The sequence below is a fragment of the Lissotriton helveticus genome, chromosome 1_1, assembly GCF_964261635.1.
Source record: "Lissotriton helveticus chromosome 1_1, aLisHel1.1, whole genome shotgun sequence".
In the NCBI taxonomy this organism is placed as follows: domain Eukaryota; kingdom Metazoa; phylum Chordata; class Amphibia; order Caudata; family Salamandridae; genus Lissotriton; species Lissotriton helveticus.
The window spans coordinates 844,560,705-844,577,169 of NC_136057.1; the positions used below are offsets into that span (position 1 = coordinate 844,560,705).

A 16,465-nucleotide genomic window follows, 5' to 3' on the forward strand; every position below is an offset into this window, starting at 1 on the left:
AAGAAGGAGACCTGGACAAAATCGGTGTAACCAGTTTCAGCAAGATTATGGGAAACCTAAAAATTAACCAGCATTGGCAAAGTCAGTAGGTCTGAAATTGGTGGTCAGCCTTTTGGTTTTGTCAATGGATGCCTTTTTTCGCAATGGTTTTTGTAAAACATTGGCATGGGAGCTGCTGGGTTCTCACCATTATAACAAGCATTGGCAAAAAGAAAAAAAAAGTTTGGTCTCAAAAGGCACACATTGCCACGTTACTTCCTGGCACTGAACAAAACGACTTTGTGTACCATTATGCTCTTTGTGAAAGAGCAGAATGCTGTCACTCACACACAGTAAAGCCAGCTGACGGAGCGAGAGCAAATTTTAATCAACACCAAAGGTCATGGTTATCGCCAGACCAAATTAGGGGCCCAATTATTAAAGAAATCTCAAAAGTGCACCCGTGGTATATGTCCTTCCATTCGTGCAGATTTACGGCTTTCATGAATTCACAAGAATTTACAGAAGTAGGTCTAGAAATCGTAGTCCTAGAAAATATTTGTGAACTGCATTTTTGCATGAGCAAACATGCATGTGTAGATTTGCTCAAGCGAAAATCTGTTGAGCATTTGTAAGTTCACTTTACATCTAACCACTTTTTCCCAACCGTGGAAGAATTGTCACTTTTGCCACTGTCAGGAGTAAATTTCCAACCTTTCTTAGTATGGGAAAAGATTAGTGAAGAACTGGTAAACCCTTAAAACATGCAAATTAGTAGGTTTGCACAGACTTAAAAAGGCATTCCCAATCCTGGAACTATTGCTTATCACTACCTTCAGACCCAATATGTAGATCTGCGGAAAGGTGGCAAAATAAGGGAATTGCTAGTATTCAAATCCTACTTTGGTATTAGCCCTGGCATAATCAGAGGGGCTATATCAGAGCTCTTATATAATGGGATTGCGGCTATAATATGTCGCTACACGGCATGGCACGATGGGGACAAGTGGATTTTGTTACAGGGGAGATTGATTTATGAAGCAACCTGCCCCATGGACAAGTAGATATTTAATTAAATTCCACAACCCTGCATGAGTTAAGCAGTTTATGTGCTCAGATACTGTGAGTGTGTCAAGGGGGGTAGCAGTAATGGTCAGGCCAGCCCATAATATTGAGGTGTTTCAGACAGGTATAGATGTGCCTGAGAAGTGGGTTATAGTAAGAATGAGATATAATAGTGACATATGTTTGAGCTAATTATTATGGCCCTAATCTGGACGACACTGGATCTATAAATACGTGATCAGCCCACCTTCTGGGCTTCCAGAGATATTTCATTTTCAGTTTTTAAATAAAAACTTTGAAGGACATAAAATTACGTAGAACAACAAGTATGTTATGGTATGTTGTTTATATTTAACATAGCGCACAACTCACCCGAGTGCTGTAATGGAGTCCAGTATCAATAAAGGGGAAAAAAGGGTTATTAAAATAGATGGGTTTTAAGTGACTTCCTGAAATTATAGTAGTTCGTGGACGTGTAGAGGAAGCCTGTTCCAATAGTAGGTGGCAAGGTAGGAAAAAGCCTTTTGTCCGCTGCGAGTCAGACAAATACGAAGGGCGCACAATAGTGCTTTATCGCAGGATCTTAGGATACGGCTGGGTGTGTATGCTTGAATTTTTTGTTGCAGGTATAATGGCCCTTTCCTGTTTATGGCGTTGTAGGCGAGGCCGTAGATCTTAAAATGACACCTATTTTTCACTGCCAACCAGTACAGTTCCTTCAACAACGGGGCTGAGGAGGTACCCGAAGGACAATTAAGAACGAGCCTGGCTGCAGTGTTTTGGACTACCTGCAGTTTGGCAACTAGGGTCTCACTGGCAGCTGCCAGGAGGGCATTTCCATATTCCAGCCTACTTATTACTAAGGCTTGGAGTAGAGTCCTTCTGGCAGAAGTTGGAAGAAAGGGAAATATTCTGCGCAAAAGACGCATGTTATGATAGCATATTCCAGTGGGGGCCAAAATATGTTCTTTCAAGGTTAGAGTTTGGTCTAATATCAGTCCAAGAGTTCTCACTGATAATTTGGGCAATGGAGTAGCCCCCAATTGTCCAGGCCACCAGTCATCTGTCCAGATGGAGGGAGCCTTTCCAAGCAGCATGATCACCGATCTTTTCTGCATTCAATTGGAGATAGTTCTCGTTCATCCAATCAGAGATTGCTAACATGCCCAGGGCGAAGCGTTTTTTTGAAGCAGTCCGGTCAGGTTCACGTGTGAACAACAACTGGGTGTCGTCCCTGTATGATATTATTTGAAAGCCAAAACGCTCTGCGGTGTTAGCCAGGGGGGTCATATAGATATTAAATAGAGTAGGGCTTGAGCAGCATCCCTGTGGGGCACCCTTGTCTAAGCTCGTTTTGGGAGAAGAATATGGGCCCAGGATGACAGTTTGATGTCTGGCATACAAGGCCCTGCACTTAAATGGCTCCAAAACATTTTGAATGATAATCTCTCGCAGCCTTCCCAGCATCATTGTTTGGGAGACTGTATCGAAGGCTGCTGAGAGATCTAATAGCAAGAGCATGACTGGAGTTCCAGCGTCAAGACCAAGACGCTTCGAGTCCGCCACAGCCAATAGCGATGTTTCTGTGCTCTGGCCTGGTTGAAAGCCAGAATGCGAAGAGTCCAGAATTTGATTGGACTCTAAATAAGCTACTAGTTATGTGATAATTTGGCTTTTGAGCTGTTTATCCAGAAGAGGCAGCAAGGATATAGCGCAATAATTAATTAGCCAGCGACATTTGGTCCAGGGTAGGTTTTTTTAAAAATATGACGCACATATGCCACCTTCAAAAATCTAAAAAAATTATTTGCCCAACTTTTAGCAGTGATACCAAGGGAAGGGAAGTGTTGGAAAAATAATTTTTGTTTTAAACAGAGTAATCAGATAAACAAAAGAAGATAAATAACCAAGCAAAGGAAACTAGGCAGTTGGGAGCAGGCAGAATAAAAGTAGTCAGCGTACAAACCCTGACACAGTCATCACCAATGCGATGTCGAATCAGGCTACACAGGTATCTCTTGACCAGGGTCTTCTGCTGTGCTCTATGTGTGTCCCTTGGGCTACCCCAGCCTTTGGGGGTGGCGTTGTTCCCCTCTTCTCAGTGAAGAAGCCACAACAATACCTCATCACACCCATCTCACAATCACTCTGGCATTAGGACACCAATCGTCACTCTACAGAGACATCAGGGGTCTGGGTCTTGGAAGAATCATTCTGTGAGAAAAGCACAGTTGAGGTTTTTAAATACCCTTCTAAATGCGAGCAGATAAAGTCAAATAGAATAGCGAAGCTCCGTGAAGTGGGGAGGAAGCTATGCCCACCCACACACTTCGCGTAGCCCCACTACGCGCCGCCCACCTCCCTCCCGCCCTCTTCTACATGCCTAATCTAATGTTAAATAGAGTAAAAGTAAATTAAAAAGGACTTACCTGACATGCGGCGTCCCGGGGCTTCCTCTTCCTGCTGTCGCGCTGACTTCTTCCAGACAAATGCGCATGCGCGGCCCCCCGCATGCGCATTTTAAAAATGCGCATGCGCATTTGTCTGGAACAAGTCGGCGCGACAGCAGGAAGAGGGAGCCCCGGGATGCCGCGCATGCGCATTTGTCTGGAAGAAGTCGGCACGACAGCAGGAAGAGGGAGCCCCGGGACGCCGCATGTCAGGTAAGTCCTTTTTAATTTACTTTTACTCTATTTAACATTAAATTAGGCACGTAGAAGGGAGGCGGGTGGCGGGCAAGTTCGCTCCGCCATGGAGTGTGCGTAGTGTTGCCTACTACGCCTACTTTGCGAATCGCGAAGTAGGCAACACTGCGCACACTCCGTGGACGGAGTGAAGCACTGCGCCCAGGGTTAGTTAAAATTGAGGGCCAGACGTACGACCATCCAATTTGTGACTCGCAAATTACGTCACAATTGCGATTGGAAAATTGGGATGTACAACAGTGTCAGACACTGGTAGCGATTCCCAATGGGTTCGCAAAATGCGTGGCTCCTGAATATTAATGAGGCACTCGCAATTCGCGACACCATTGGGAATGGCAGGCCCTCTCCAGTATGGTGGCCTGCTGGGCTCAGCAGACCACCATGTCGTGGCCTGCTTTTACCCCTCCCATGCTCATGACGATCTCAGCTCGTCATGAGCACACGGGAACCGTGCTGAGCTCGTCTTGACCGTTAGAACGCTCACACGCGGGGCTAATTCCCCTGCTGTGCGAGCGTTCCACAGAAACGGGTGTGGCCGTGACGAGCTCAGCTCATCATGAGCACACGACCACTGTGGCTCATGACGAGCTGAGCTTGTCACGAGCAGAGGGGCGCTGGGCGCGTCCCCCCTCCCCCCAGCACAGCGGGGGAATCCGCCCCGCAGGCAAGGGGTTAAATAAAGGAGGGGTTTTATTTTTTTATTTTTTTTAATGGAGCCCATTTTTCTTGAAGGAAAACGGGATGCATTTAAAAAAAAATGGTTTTCCCTTGATTTTTTTAAGAGCAGGTAGTGGTTTTTCTGAGCCAGTCACAAAAACGGGAAGGAGTGTCCTGGGGAACCCTTCCCATTTGAGACACCATTACTACCCTCTTGAAGAGGGTGGTAATTTGCAAGTGTTTTGTGACCGCAATTGTGGTTCCAAAACATTGGTACATGGCTTTGCGGTTGCTGTTCGGAAGGGAACACCCCTTCCTAATAGCGAGTCGCAAAATTGAGACTCGCTAAATAGGCTTTGCACATGGCCCATGAGATTTTTGCATCCGCAAACAGGTCGCAAACCTGTTTGCGCATGCAAAAACGGGTCGTACATCTGGCCCTAGGTCTCAGGTTTTTTTTTCTGATTACTACAGATAAATACAGGCAGAAAAGTATTTATTTTTCCTCTCTTTATTCATATATGTGTTTTGAGTGAATCTAAATGCTATCATCAAATACACAAAATGTGATGGAGGGCATGCTTGTAATAATTCTAACCGCTGGGAATTACTCAGCGTAGCTTTCCCACCCATTGATCTTTTTCCCACCATGCCACCTCAGTTTGGATCCAGACATTAGCAAGTTAGCTTTTGACCCTGCTCAGATGGGAACAGTCCAACCGTAATTGCCAAGCCAGGTCCTTCCTGAACCGGAGCACAAGCAACTCAAGACCGGTTTCACCTTAATTGTGGTGTATTGGTCAGTGTAGCTTGATTCCAGTGTCACGATGTGCACACGACTGACATCTGGGCATACCCTTGTCACTTGGGTGCCGCACATCAAATACACAAATGGCAATGGGAGAAATGAATGCAATAAATGTATCACTGGCAGTTGCTTGGGTAGCTTTTTCACCCATCGTTCTTTTGGCCAGCATGCCACCTCAGTTTGGACCCAGCTATGTACAAATCGCACTAGCCTGGCAGTTGGGGACTGACTGTTCCCATGAGAATACGGGTCAGTGCTGGTTTGCAATAGGCAGGCCTGTGTCTAGACTGGGGAGGGGATGGGGGGTGCGAAAAAGGATGCATTGGAATGAGGGCACAGCGATTGATGGTGACTGACATTAATTAATTAATTCAAGCGTTACATCCATCCTGCTACTGTTGCAGTTTGTTCACTGAATGCCGTCAGTCATGCCTGCTAGGCCAATTGCTGTGTATATTTACATGTAATTGTGTTCCAAAAAGGTAGTAGGGGCCAGATCTACTAAGCATTGTAATGGTCATAAACACACCAATTCGGCGTTTTGTGACTTTTACAATTTTTTAATGTTCTAATCCCATTTTCGGAGTCAGAAAAACTTTTACGAATCCTAAAGTGGAATTCTGATAGGATACCGATTCGGTATCTAGCAGGGGCATGATGTAGGCATCCTGTCTAAATATTGGGTTGGTACAATTTCTATCAATATTTTGCACAAAAAAATCCGGTCACAAAACATTAAAATTTCAAATTTTTTGTTTAATCGCTGCTAATTTCCTGTAAAGAAAGAAGGGCTGTGTTTACAAAAAAAAAATCTTTATTCAAAAGCAATCACAAACATGGTAGTGATCCTGCAATCTGGGACTAATAAATGTCAACACCTGGACCCAATTCAATACCCTACAAGTTCCTTTCACACTGGGTGAGTATAAACCAAACTTACCAAAATTCCATAGCATATCATCCTCGCATTATGCTGCATGGCAATGCAATCTTTATTATGTAATCCGGGTTTGGCAAAGTAATATTTGGATCGAGAATAAACTATTGTACATTCTTCAAATAACCCAGTCAATAACACTAATAAAGACAAACTCATGTATGAGTTAATAATTATCAATAATAATGTAATTGCTCATCAAGTACAATACAGTTGGAATCTTAAATCATCATACAAGAGAAACGTCAATGAAAGTGACATAAGAACATCTCAAACAAAGCGCTCTGAGTGAGTGGAAATGCGTAGAGACAAAAGAATGGAGACATAAGTCATTTGCAAAGTAGTTATGCAAATTCAGAATATCATACTAACCAAGATTCAAGAAATTTGGAAAACTAGCCTCTGGCCATGAGAGTAAGCCATGCCCCTCAATAAGAGTTAAGGAGCAAAATTTAAAGTCAGAATTCAGCAGAACAGCAGCCAGCCCATAGAATGTAGGAAACAGCAACACAGCAAAGTAGGAAATCACACCCAAAAACCCCACCACCTTATACAACTAATTATACCCTAAATTCACGAAAGTACAACCCACATTGTACCATAACACGCAATTTCAGTTCATTCTATTGGTCAAAACAGGGGGTGTTCTATCACACCACTCTTGACATGAAATTTCACAAAAAATCCATTGTTCGTTTTTTCATTTTATCGGCTTCCAGCCAAGGAAATACAAATATCAAGCTTCCATGGTTTGTACGCTTCCTCCATTTTAGTTATGTATAGACTTTTGTGCCTCAAATGTTTCAATGCGCCGCTCACTGTGGTAGTTCCATTCTTTTAAATTCAATTTGTTTCCTCCATGCAACCTTGGCGCAGACACACAGGGCTCGCGAAGGACAGTTCACAATTTCTTCACTTCCACATTTCTAATACACCATATTATTTTCAAAAGAGGCTCTCTGGCCTTTTCTGCAGAGCAGATAATCACATTTGTAAACTCATACTATTAAAACGCCCTATGTGATGCATATTTTCTCGCTTTATTTATGCGCATTTTTAAAGATTATTCTTTTGATTCAGTTTAGTGTAAAATAAAACTAGCAGATTTTAGTTAGTTATTTTTTCTCCATTAACAACATAATTTGTGGCCCGCCTACTACAGCACTATAACACACACTTGCTCAGTTTTTCATTTTCTCCCATTAGCCTTTTGCATATAGTTTGCACATCACTCGATTAGTATTTTCACACAATGGGGGTTCAATCTTGTATTTCATGAAAACCCTGCTCCATCACTAGTCTGCTGACTCCAGCAGGCCACCATGAAGCCGATGGCCTCCAATTGTAGTGAAATTTACCTTATTAATATTCATGAGGTAAGTTGAATTGCAACCCAAAATTTTAAGATATGACCTATTAAAACGTGGGTCAATTCTTAAATTTCTTTTGTGGTCACAAATATGCTGGTTGAAAATGGGACAAGTATTGTTCAACCCGTCTGGCCTGAAATTTCTTAATCTTGCTTAAGCATTTGTAGATGTGTACAGGGTTGATACTAAAATGTTAATTTTTCATGTGAGTTTTTTTCTGTGGGTGTTCATATCATTGACAGAACTTTGGTAGACGTTAAAGTAGGAGTGTTCATTTACTGGTTAAATAAATTTAGAAATATACTAGTCTCAGTTTTATCTTTTCACAAACTCCCCAAAAAATTGGGGGAAAACAGACATACATCTGAAAAAAATAACCATACAATTGTGAGTCTTATTTATAATTCCTTAGTCCCATCTATGATTCCTTAAAATAGACTCCAAAAATGGCACAGTCGGTTGCCAGTCAATTAAAAAATGTTACGCCCTCTACAGATGCCTCCATCTAATCTCCAACACTGCGGTTCTAGGTCTTTGTCATATTGTGTGAGACAGAGGGCTTTCTTCTTTTTGAGTCACACAAACATTAGCCTGATTTACCAAAATACTTTGGCTACCTAGAGGGCGCTGTACTTTTTATCCACAATTGCAACATATGTATTCTTTCTTGTCGTCATGAGAAGGGTTACACAAGAAATTTTAGATTAAGCACCAAATAAATGTATCATGATCAAATATGATTCTGGCATCCCGTTGCGACTGCGTCATTGCCTTTCCATTTGTTCCTGCAGTTGTGCTACGTGATGCCATCATCCAGTGCGCGGTGCGCACAGTTTCCTCGCGCTCAGGACAAGGTTCATCATTATCTTAAGCTGAAGGACTTGCGGGACGAGCTGAAGGGGGCTATGCAGCCCAGGGAAGTAACAGAGGTTGAATACACGTTTGATCTGCAGTTGGCTAAAGGTAGGCTGTTTGTCACCATCTGTTCACTTTTTGAAGATTAATATTCCCAGTTTAAATATATATGTTTCCATGCACTAAACATTTGACCCCTAGGCATTTACATAGAGCTTTGTAACTGCACAGAATAGTTAAACAGAATAGTGTGACATTTCCATACTATACTATATCTGACCTCCACTAACAGGATCACTTAACCTGAAAAAGCACTGTTTGCCATTCAGATGTCAAGCCTGCGTGGCTCTATCCTGCTTCAGGCTTTGGGACGCAGAAAGAAATATATGTACTAGATAAATGATTATACTGAGGGCACAACCCCTTGGAAGAACATATTAAGGGGTGAGAGTTCATGGCTTATCATCAATTTAAGCAAAACCTGCTCCCCTTAGAACTGGTGCTGATAGGCAATATGCTGTCCACTTTCCCCAATGTGCTGGGTCCTAAACCTGTGACATTTGATTGGTCACAGAGAACTCTTAACAGTTTGTACACACAGTACATACCTTGCTAAAAACGTTTATTTGCCAAGGTGTAGTTTTTTTTAAAAAGAATTTTTATTGATTTCTCCATCCAACATGCTGCCACTTCAATGTCATATTCTAGACCATTTCGCAGATGGTCCCAAAACCAATTTATAAAACAGGATAATTCAACTGTCATCATTCTTCCCCTAACTACCCTATCCGCATCCCTCTCTACCCCTACCCCCTGGTCAGTGTGCCCTCGCCTACCCCCCCCCCCCCCTCATCCCGACACGTAAACATGGATTCAATATATCTAATACAGGTTAATGGAGAATAACATCATCCATGGTCACAGTAGACAAGAGTTTCCTTTTAGTTAATCACGTGTGCTCTGAGCCCTGTCCTGGCTCCACAATACTTCTTAACCTAGAGTGCAAGCTGACTCCTCTCGTTGTGCGTCAAGGCATCCCCTTCCCCGTCACGCTCCTCAGTGTTCCCCGCTCCGCTCTCCGTGGCCTGTTATTCCTGCGTCCTCATCATCTTCCCCATCCCCTTCCATAGGTGACTGAAGTCCCGCTACCAATGCACCCCACGCTCGTGCTGCCTCCAGCACCTTATCACTTGAGGTACGCCTAGCCAGTTGCAAACGAAGTGTCCCTTCACTACCTGCCCAGTTAAAAAAACTCGCCCTCCATCTTTGAAAGCTAGGGCCCGTTCTCGCTTTCCAGTGCATGGTAAGCTCTCTTTTTGCCATTATCAACCCCAAATCGTAGAACTTACTAGTGATTTTAGTGTTAGGGGTGTGCGGAAACCAAAGCAAAAGGCAAGTTCCCATCTCTACCTCCAGTGTACGCTCCGTTACTCGGTTCAAACACGCTACTACTTCTGTCCAGTAGGATCCCAGTCCCGCACAGGCCCAAAACATGTGGCCAAAGTCAGCACCTTTGTGTTGCACCTAGGGCACTGCGATTGGGTGCCCCCAAAATACTGTTGAATTTTAACCTGTGTTAAATAGGCCCTATGTAAAGTAAAAAATTGGACCAGTTGAAATCTGGCGTTACGCGTGCCCTTCCAGGCCCTCCTCAGCAGCTGCGACCATGTAGTCTCGGGTATGGACATGCCAAGGTCCTCCTCCCATTTGCCCCTTAGTTTATCTAAAGGTGAGAGCCCTTCCGTGGACAGTCGCCTATACAGGCAGGTGATGGCCTTGAACGTGCCCGCTGCCATAGTAACATATTGACAATCCAACGACTTCGGGGGTTCCGACACTCCCATCCTCCACTGTTTTTGAATTCCCGCCACAAGGGCAGAGTGTAATAAATAATCTCCCCTCGGCAAGTCAAAGGCACTCTGTAGATCGTGGAAAGGTAACAGAGTACCGTCCATGTATAAATCTCCAATCATGTGGACCCCACGCTCTTCCCTTTTTTTGGGGGGGGGAAATATGTTTATTTCCGGCATCAATCATGTACATGTACAATTTGAAAACATTGCATTAATCACATACCAAGTTTCTTAGGTCCATTCATTACATATATTCGTATACATAAGAGTGGTTTTCGTATTTTCGTTTTGTTCCCTTCCTTCCATTTACAAGAACTCCCCCCTCCCGCTAACTACCCCGGCACTTACACATGTTCAACCAACTAACACTTAGTACTTTGTTTGCATTTCACAGAATGTTATCTCCCATTTAGAACCCTGCCATAACTGTTTTCACTCCCACTGCCAATGTCACAAAGTCATTTCCTTCTGCACCTGGTCTTGCGTTCTCCGTTACCAGTGGGGAGGGGTGAAACACGAGGGAGATGGGGGGGGGGGGGGTTCAGAGCAGGGGGCATGGGGGGCAGCATGGGGTGTGGAAAAAAAAGGGGGGAAGGGTAGGGGTAACCCCCTGTTCTCTAGCTTCGCATCTCCCCTACAATGGCCTCATCCAGAGGTCGATTCACATCATTGTCAGTACCTGATTCAAAGTCCAAAAGCATTGCGTTCCACTCCATTGATATGGGAGTTTTTCTTAGAACTCTCTGTTCCTCCCGCCGCAACTCCATACCCTTCGCCCTCCCCCACCGCACCATCTCTCCATGCCAAACGTCTGGGTCCGGCGGTCTAACTGACTTCCACCTCATTGTTATTGTTCTCTTAGCCAGTAGGAGGGCCAAGTCGGCGAAGCGAGTCACTACGCTCTTTTTCTTTTCGGGAGGGCCCAGCCCCAACAAGCTATATGTCACAGATGTGTATGGTCTGGCTGGTGCTATCCTGGTCAGTGTTTCATGTACTGTTGTCCAGTAGTACCCTAACTTTGGGCAGTCCCATAGCTTGTGTATCAGTCGTGCGTCACCAGCCCCACATCGTGGGCACGTGTCTGCGGCATCGGGGAACATAGCGCATAACCGATGCGGGGTGAGGTACGCCCTATGCACTACCATTAGCTGAATAAATTAAAATTTCGGATTCCTCTAAACCTTTTTGGGGAATTTCAAGATTCTTTCCCATTCCCTGTCTCTAAGAGCCCTTCCTATGTCTCCCTCCCATCGTTCTCGGGTGGGTTGGAGCGAAATTGCCTTGCCCGTTCTAATGCCGCTCGTTATCCACTTTGTCGGGTGGCTACCTGTCCCCATTAAATACTGCATCATGAGCAGCGGGTTCGTGGGTGGTTCTGTGCCATCCGGTGCCCAGATCAACGTAACGTAGTGCTTGATCCTAGCGTATAAAAGAAACAACCCCTCCGGAGTCTGATGTGTCCTACGAAAGTCCGCGAATGTCATAATACTGCCATCCGCAAACAGGTCTCCCACTTGCATGACGCCTGCATCATGCCATGTTGTGAGTTCTCGGTCTGACAGTGGTCCCGTTCCTAAGGGAAGCCCTATTAGGGGTATTGTGGGTGCATAGGAGGACGTTGCGCTTGTATACTTTACCGCTTTCCTCCAGCAGGCAATGGCAAGTCTAAGTAGGTGTGGTGTTGAACTGGGGATCTTGACCTTCGGTAGCAACAGTTTGTGCATGGTGCCATTCGCTCTATCGGTCTCGTTCATGTTTAGTTTGTGAAGGTTGCGGCCCGCCAGCCAGTAGGCTAGCCATTGCAGCTGGCACGCATAACCATACGCTGTCATATCTGGGACTCCCATACCACCCTGATCAGTTGGCAGCTGTAGTTTGGCTAGACTAATGCGTCGTCTACCCGATCCCCGTACCAGTTCTGTAAGTATAGTGTTGAGTGTTGAGTGTTTTGAATGTGCTAGAGGGGATCAAAAGCGGCAGGTTCGTAAAGTAATATATGAGACTGGGTAGCACCACCATTTTAGAGATGGCCACTCTTCCGGCCACCGACGGTGGCAATGTGTTCCAAAATTGCACTTGCGTCTTTAGTGCGGTAATCGCTCTTCCCAAGTTCCCGTCTAGCATGTCCTGCGTCTCTCTGTATATTTGCAACCCTAGGTATCGGAATGTCGTCGCCGCTATCTGGAAGCAATGGGGGGGGGGGGGGATCGCAGTCGTGTGTTCTCCTCAGAGGCGTTAAAACAATACCCATATGACTTGGTGTCGTTTATCTTAAGGCCCGATATTTCCCGAAATTCCTCAAATATATCCGGTATAGGGTCGAGACTGCCCCTCACGTCCCCTAGGTAAAGTATTATGTCGTCCGCATAAGCCGACACCAGATGTGTGATTGTGTTTCTCCGTATTCCTCTATGCTGTGCGGAGGTCCGAAGTTTATATAAGAGGGGTTCTAAAGCCAATATAAACAATAGGGGTGACAACGGGCAGCCCTGTCTAGTACCCTTCGTTATATTTAGAGGACCAGAAATACATTTGCTAGTGCATACCCGGGCTGTTGGATGTGTGTGTAACAGCGCCACCCATGCTATGAACTCGGGCGGTATTCCGAATTTACTGAATGTTGCGAACATATAATCCCACCTTAGGGAATCAAAGGCCTGCTTTAGGTCTAAAGATATACATCCCTCCTTGCCGTTAGCCGCGTCCTCGTGGAACATTATCTGGCTGAGCCTCCGTAGGTTCATCGCTGTACTCCGACCGGGCACGAAACCGCATTGGTCAGGATGTATCAATTGTGGAATATATGGAGCCAGTCGCGCCGCTAAGATCTTCCTAAGGATCTTGTAGTCCGTGTTTAGCAATGAGAGCGGTCTGTAGTTTGCTAATTGGAGCCCGTCCCTACCAGGCTTTAGAAGCGATACTATCAGCGCCTGCAGAGTCGTGGGTGGTAGCCCGTTGGATGTCAGCGCCTCCTGATATACTACATGCAATCGTGGCGCAACCAGGTCTATATAAGCCCCATAGAACTCAGCCGGTAGGCCGTCGGTCCCGGGGGTTTTGTGCGCGGATCGCCTGCTGTATTTCTGCAACTGTGATGGGGTGTGCTAAATCCTCCTTCTGTTTCGCCTCGAGCTGTGGCATATTGAGGTCAGTCATAAAAGACTCATATGACTCCTCCGATAACTGCGGGTGTCGCCCATACAGTTCCTCATAGTATTCCTGGAATGTAGTGTTTATGCCTATTTGTGTCGTAACCGGCGCCCCTCGTTGGTCATTCACTTCCAATATGGGGGTATATGTGGGTGCGTTTCGTACCAGTCGTGCCAGCAAGGGACCCGACCTCTCAGCTTGTGCGTGTTGCCTGCATGTGTATTCTCTATAGTCCAGTAACCTCAACTCTTCGAGTAACTCCGCGTGTTGGATGTGTGCCTCCTGCAATTGTGTGAATCGTTCATTTGTGCCTGCTGCCTCACTCTCCAGCATTGCCAGCCGCCCCTCCACCTCTTTAAGTCTTTCCAGTGTTGTGTACCTCATACCCACCTTCGTACCCATCGCGACACCTTGCATGGACACTTTAAAGGCGTCCCATTCGACCTGTCTCGAGCTTGCTGTGCCAGCGTTCGTAGCGAAATAATGCGTGGATCTGAAGACCGTATCCTCCAGCAGTTCCGGCGTTAGGCGCCATGTTGGTATAGGAGTCGGGATCCTACCCCAGTGTATTGTGATTTCTACCGGGTTGTGATCGGAGAACGTCTTCCCCATATGCTCAGCAGATACCATGGATCCCAGTAAGGTTCTAGAGCAGAAAATGCGATCTATCCTAGTATGTAGCTTGTGTGGTGGGGATTAGAATGTATATTCCCGTGTAGCAAGTGTTTGCTCCTCCACACATCAGTCAAACCCCATCCATCAGCCCATTGTGATAGGGCTTCCGCCTGTTTCCTACTCTCCGTCGCCTGTAATGGGGGATGAGACCTGTCAAGGGAAACGTCTAGGACTGCATTGTAGTCCCCTCCCACTATCCAGTCATACTCCGACCATTCAGCCAGTACCCTGTTGATCGCAGCAAGAAACGCCGACTGACCTGTGTTCGGCGCGTAGATACTGCCGAGCACAATGGGGGAACCATCCAACGTCCCACGTACAAATACATATCTACACTCTGGGTCCACTTTTTGTTCCGTCATCTTGAAGGGGACAGAGTTTTTGAGCCATATAGCCGCCCCCCCCTCGAAAAAGCGGAGTATGTAGTGGCAAATAATTGACCCCTCCATTTCTTATGCAGTTTGGTACTTTCTGCACTATTAAGGTGGGTCTCCTGGAGGTATGCTATGGTCGCCTGCCGCCGCTTCAGCTGTGCTAGAATTCTATGCCGCTTGTGTACCGATCCCATGCCTCGCACATTCCAGGTGCATATCTTATACGTGCTAGGAGTCTCCATGGCAGTGTTCATCTATTACATATGGCAAACCCAGTACAATTTGTGTGTTGTATATGTAGTGTGGTGTCCTAAGTGCCTGCATTACAGAAAACTCTCTAACCTTAAGGTCCCCAATCGAAATAACCTGGGGTCCAAACATCAGCGCCCAACGTGGGCAACAACTAAACTGAAGTGTGCCTGCGCTCTGGGGGGTGTGGTCGCCCACGCGCACTCACTAGGTACCTGTTGGTGGTTACAGCATTTTACCCTGTACGAGTATGTACCCTGTTCCCTGTCTACCCACCTCCGCCCTCACACCTAAATCCTCCTACGTTACCAATCGGTGTCTTCAACAGCTACTGTCAGAATTTGTTCGCCACTTGTGCCGTAATTTTTGGGAACAATTGCAAACTAGTGACAGAGCCTGACATTTCCGTGCGCGAGTCCGAATTGCTGCCCATGTCTGTCTTATCTGCCCTGTGGCCCATCTGGGCCTCTAAACTCACGGGCTATGGCTTGTGTGAGCCACTGCAGCTGTGCCGCAAGGTGGCACAACTCGAAGTCCGGGACCGCCAACCCCTCCTCCTCTCTAGGCCTAGTCAAGGTGTTCAACGCTACCCGTCTTCTGCCTGAACCCCAGAACCCCAAATAAAACCTATCACCAGTGCTCGAAGCGTCTTGAAAAAGGACACGGGAATCCACACCGACAAAGTACGAAAAAAGTAGAGCAACCGCGGAAGTGCCACCATCTTCAGAAGCGCTATCCTCCCAGCCACCGAAAGAGGAAGGGCTCGCCAAAACCCCATACTACCTCTAAGTCCCCTCATCGCGCCGCCCACATTTCCTTCCAAGAGGTCAGAGGAAGAGTGGTATATGCGGACCGCCAGATAGGGTAAGCACTCAGGCTCCCATCGCAGGTCCCCTAGCATCGAAGGCTGCTGAGCGTCCGGAGCCAAAGGAAACAGGCAGGTCTTATTCCAGTTCACCTTTAATCCCGACAAGTGGCCAAACTCCTGGAGAAGCGCTCGAGCACCCCGTACGGAGCCCCCAGCATCCGCCAGGTACAGCAGAAGGTCATCCGCGTATAAAGATATGGAATGAGTTTCGCCAAGCAGCAAGACACCTTCATAGGATCTTCCCCGCCGTACATGCGCTGCCAGTGGTTCGATTGCCAGTACGAACAGCAACGGAGATAAAGAGCAACCCTGACGGGTACCCCTCTCCACCCGGCACGCCGCTGATACTTCGCGTCCCGTACACACTCTGGCTGTGGCAGAATTATAGAACAGTCGGGTCAGCGTATAAAAGGATCCCCTAAGCCAAATTCCTTCAATACCTGAAACGGGTAGGGCCACTTCACACTGTCACGGGTCTTTTCGATATCCACCGACAGCACCGCCGTTCCCGGTGACCCCTCGCCTCTTTCCCCCATAATCCGTAGCCACCGCCGTATGCACGTCGCGGTATTCCTGGTGGGGATGAAGCCCGATTGGTCTGGGCGTATTAAGGTGCACATGTGATCTACGAGACGTGTGGCCAAGATCCTGCTCAGAATCTTGTAGTCCACCGTGAGCATCGAAAGCGGTCGGTATGCCGACCTAGAAGAGGGTGGTACTATGATCGCTTCTCTGGTGGATAGGGGCAGCCTGCCCAGTTCCTACGCTTCACTATACACCGATTGTAATTGTGGTGCGAGGAGGTCTACATACATGGCATAAAACTCCACCGGGAGGCCGTCCGCCCCGGTGTCTTTCTCCTGGCCATGTGTTTAACCGCTGCCCTGATTCCAGTGAAATAGCTGCTCCTAATTGGGCAC

General features: G+C 46.5%; 1 protein-coding gene across 1 annotated transcript in view; it reads left to right on the forward strand.

The window, feature by feature from the left end:
- The window catches only part of TDG (thymine DNA glycosylase), a 213,212-nt gene that overhangs the window by 175,743 nt on the left and 21,004 nt on the right, over positions 1 to 16,465 (forward strand). Inside the window, exon 8 of the mRNA XM_078674931.1 lies at positions 8,313 to 8,484. Coding sequence (XP_078531057.1) covers positions 8,313 to 8,484 — 172 coding nt within the window. The remainder of the gene's footprint in view (positions 1 to 8,312; positions 8,485 to 16,465) is intronic.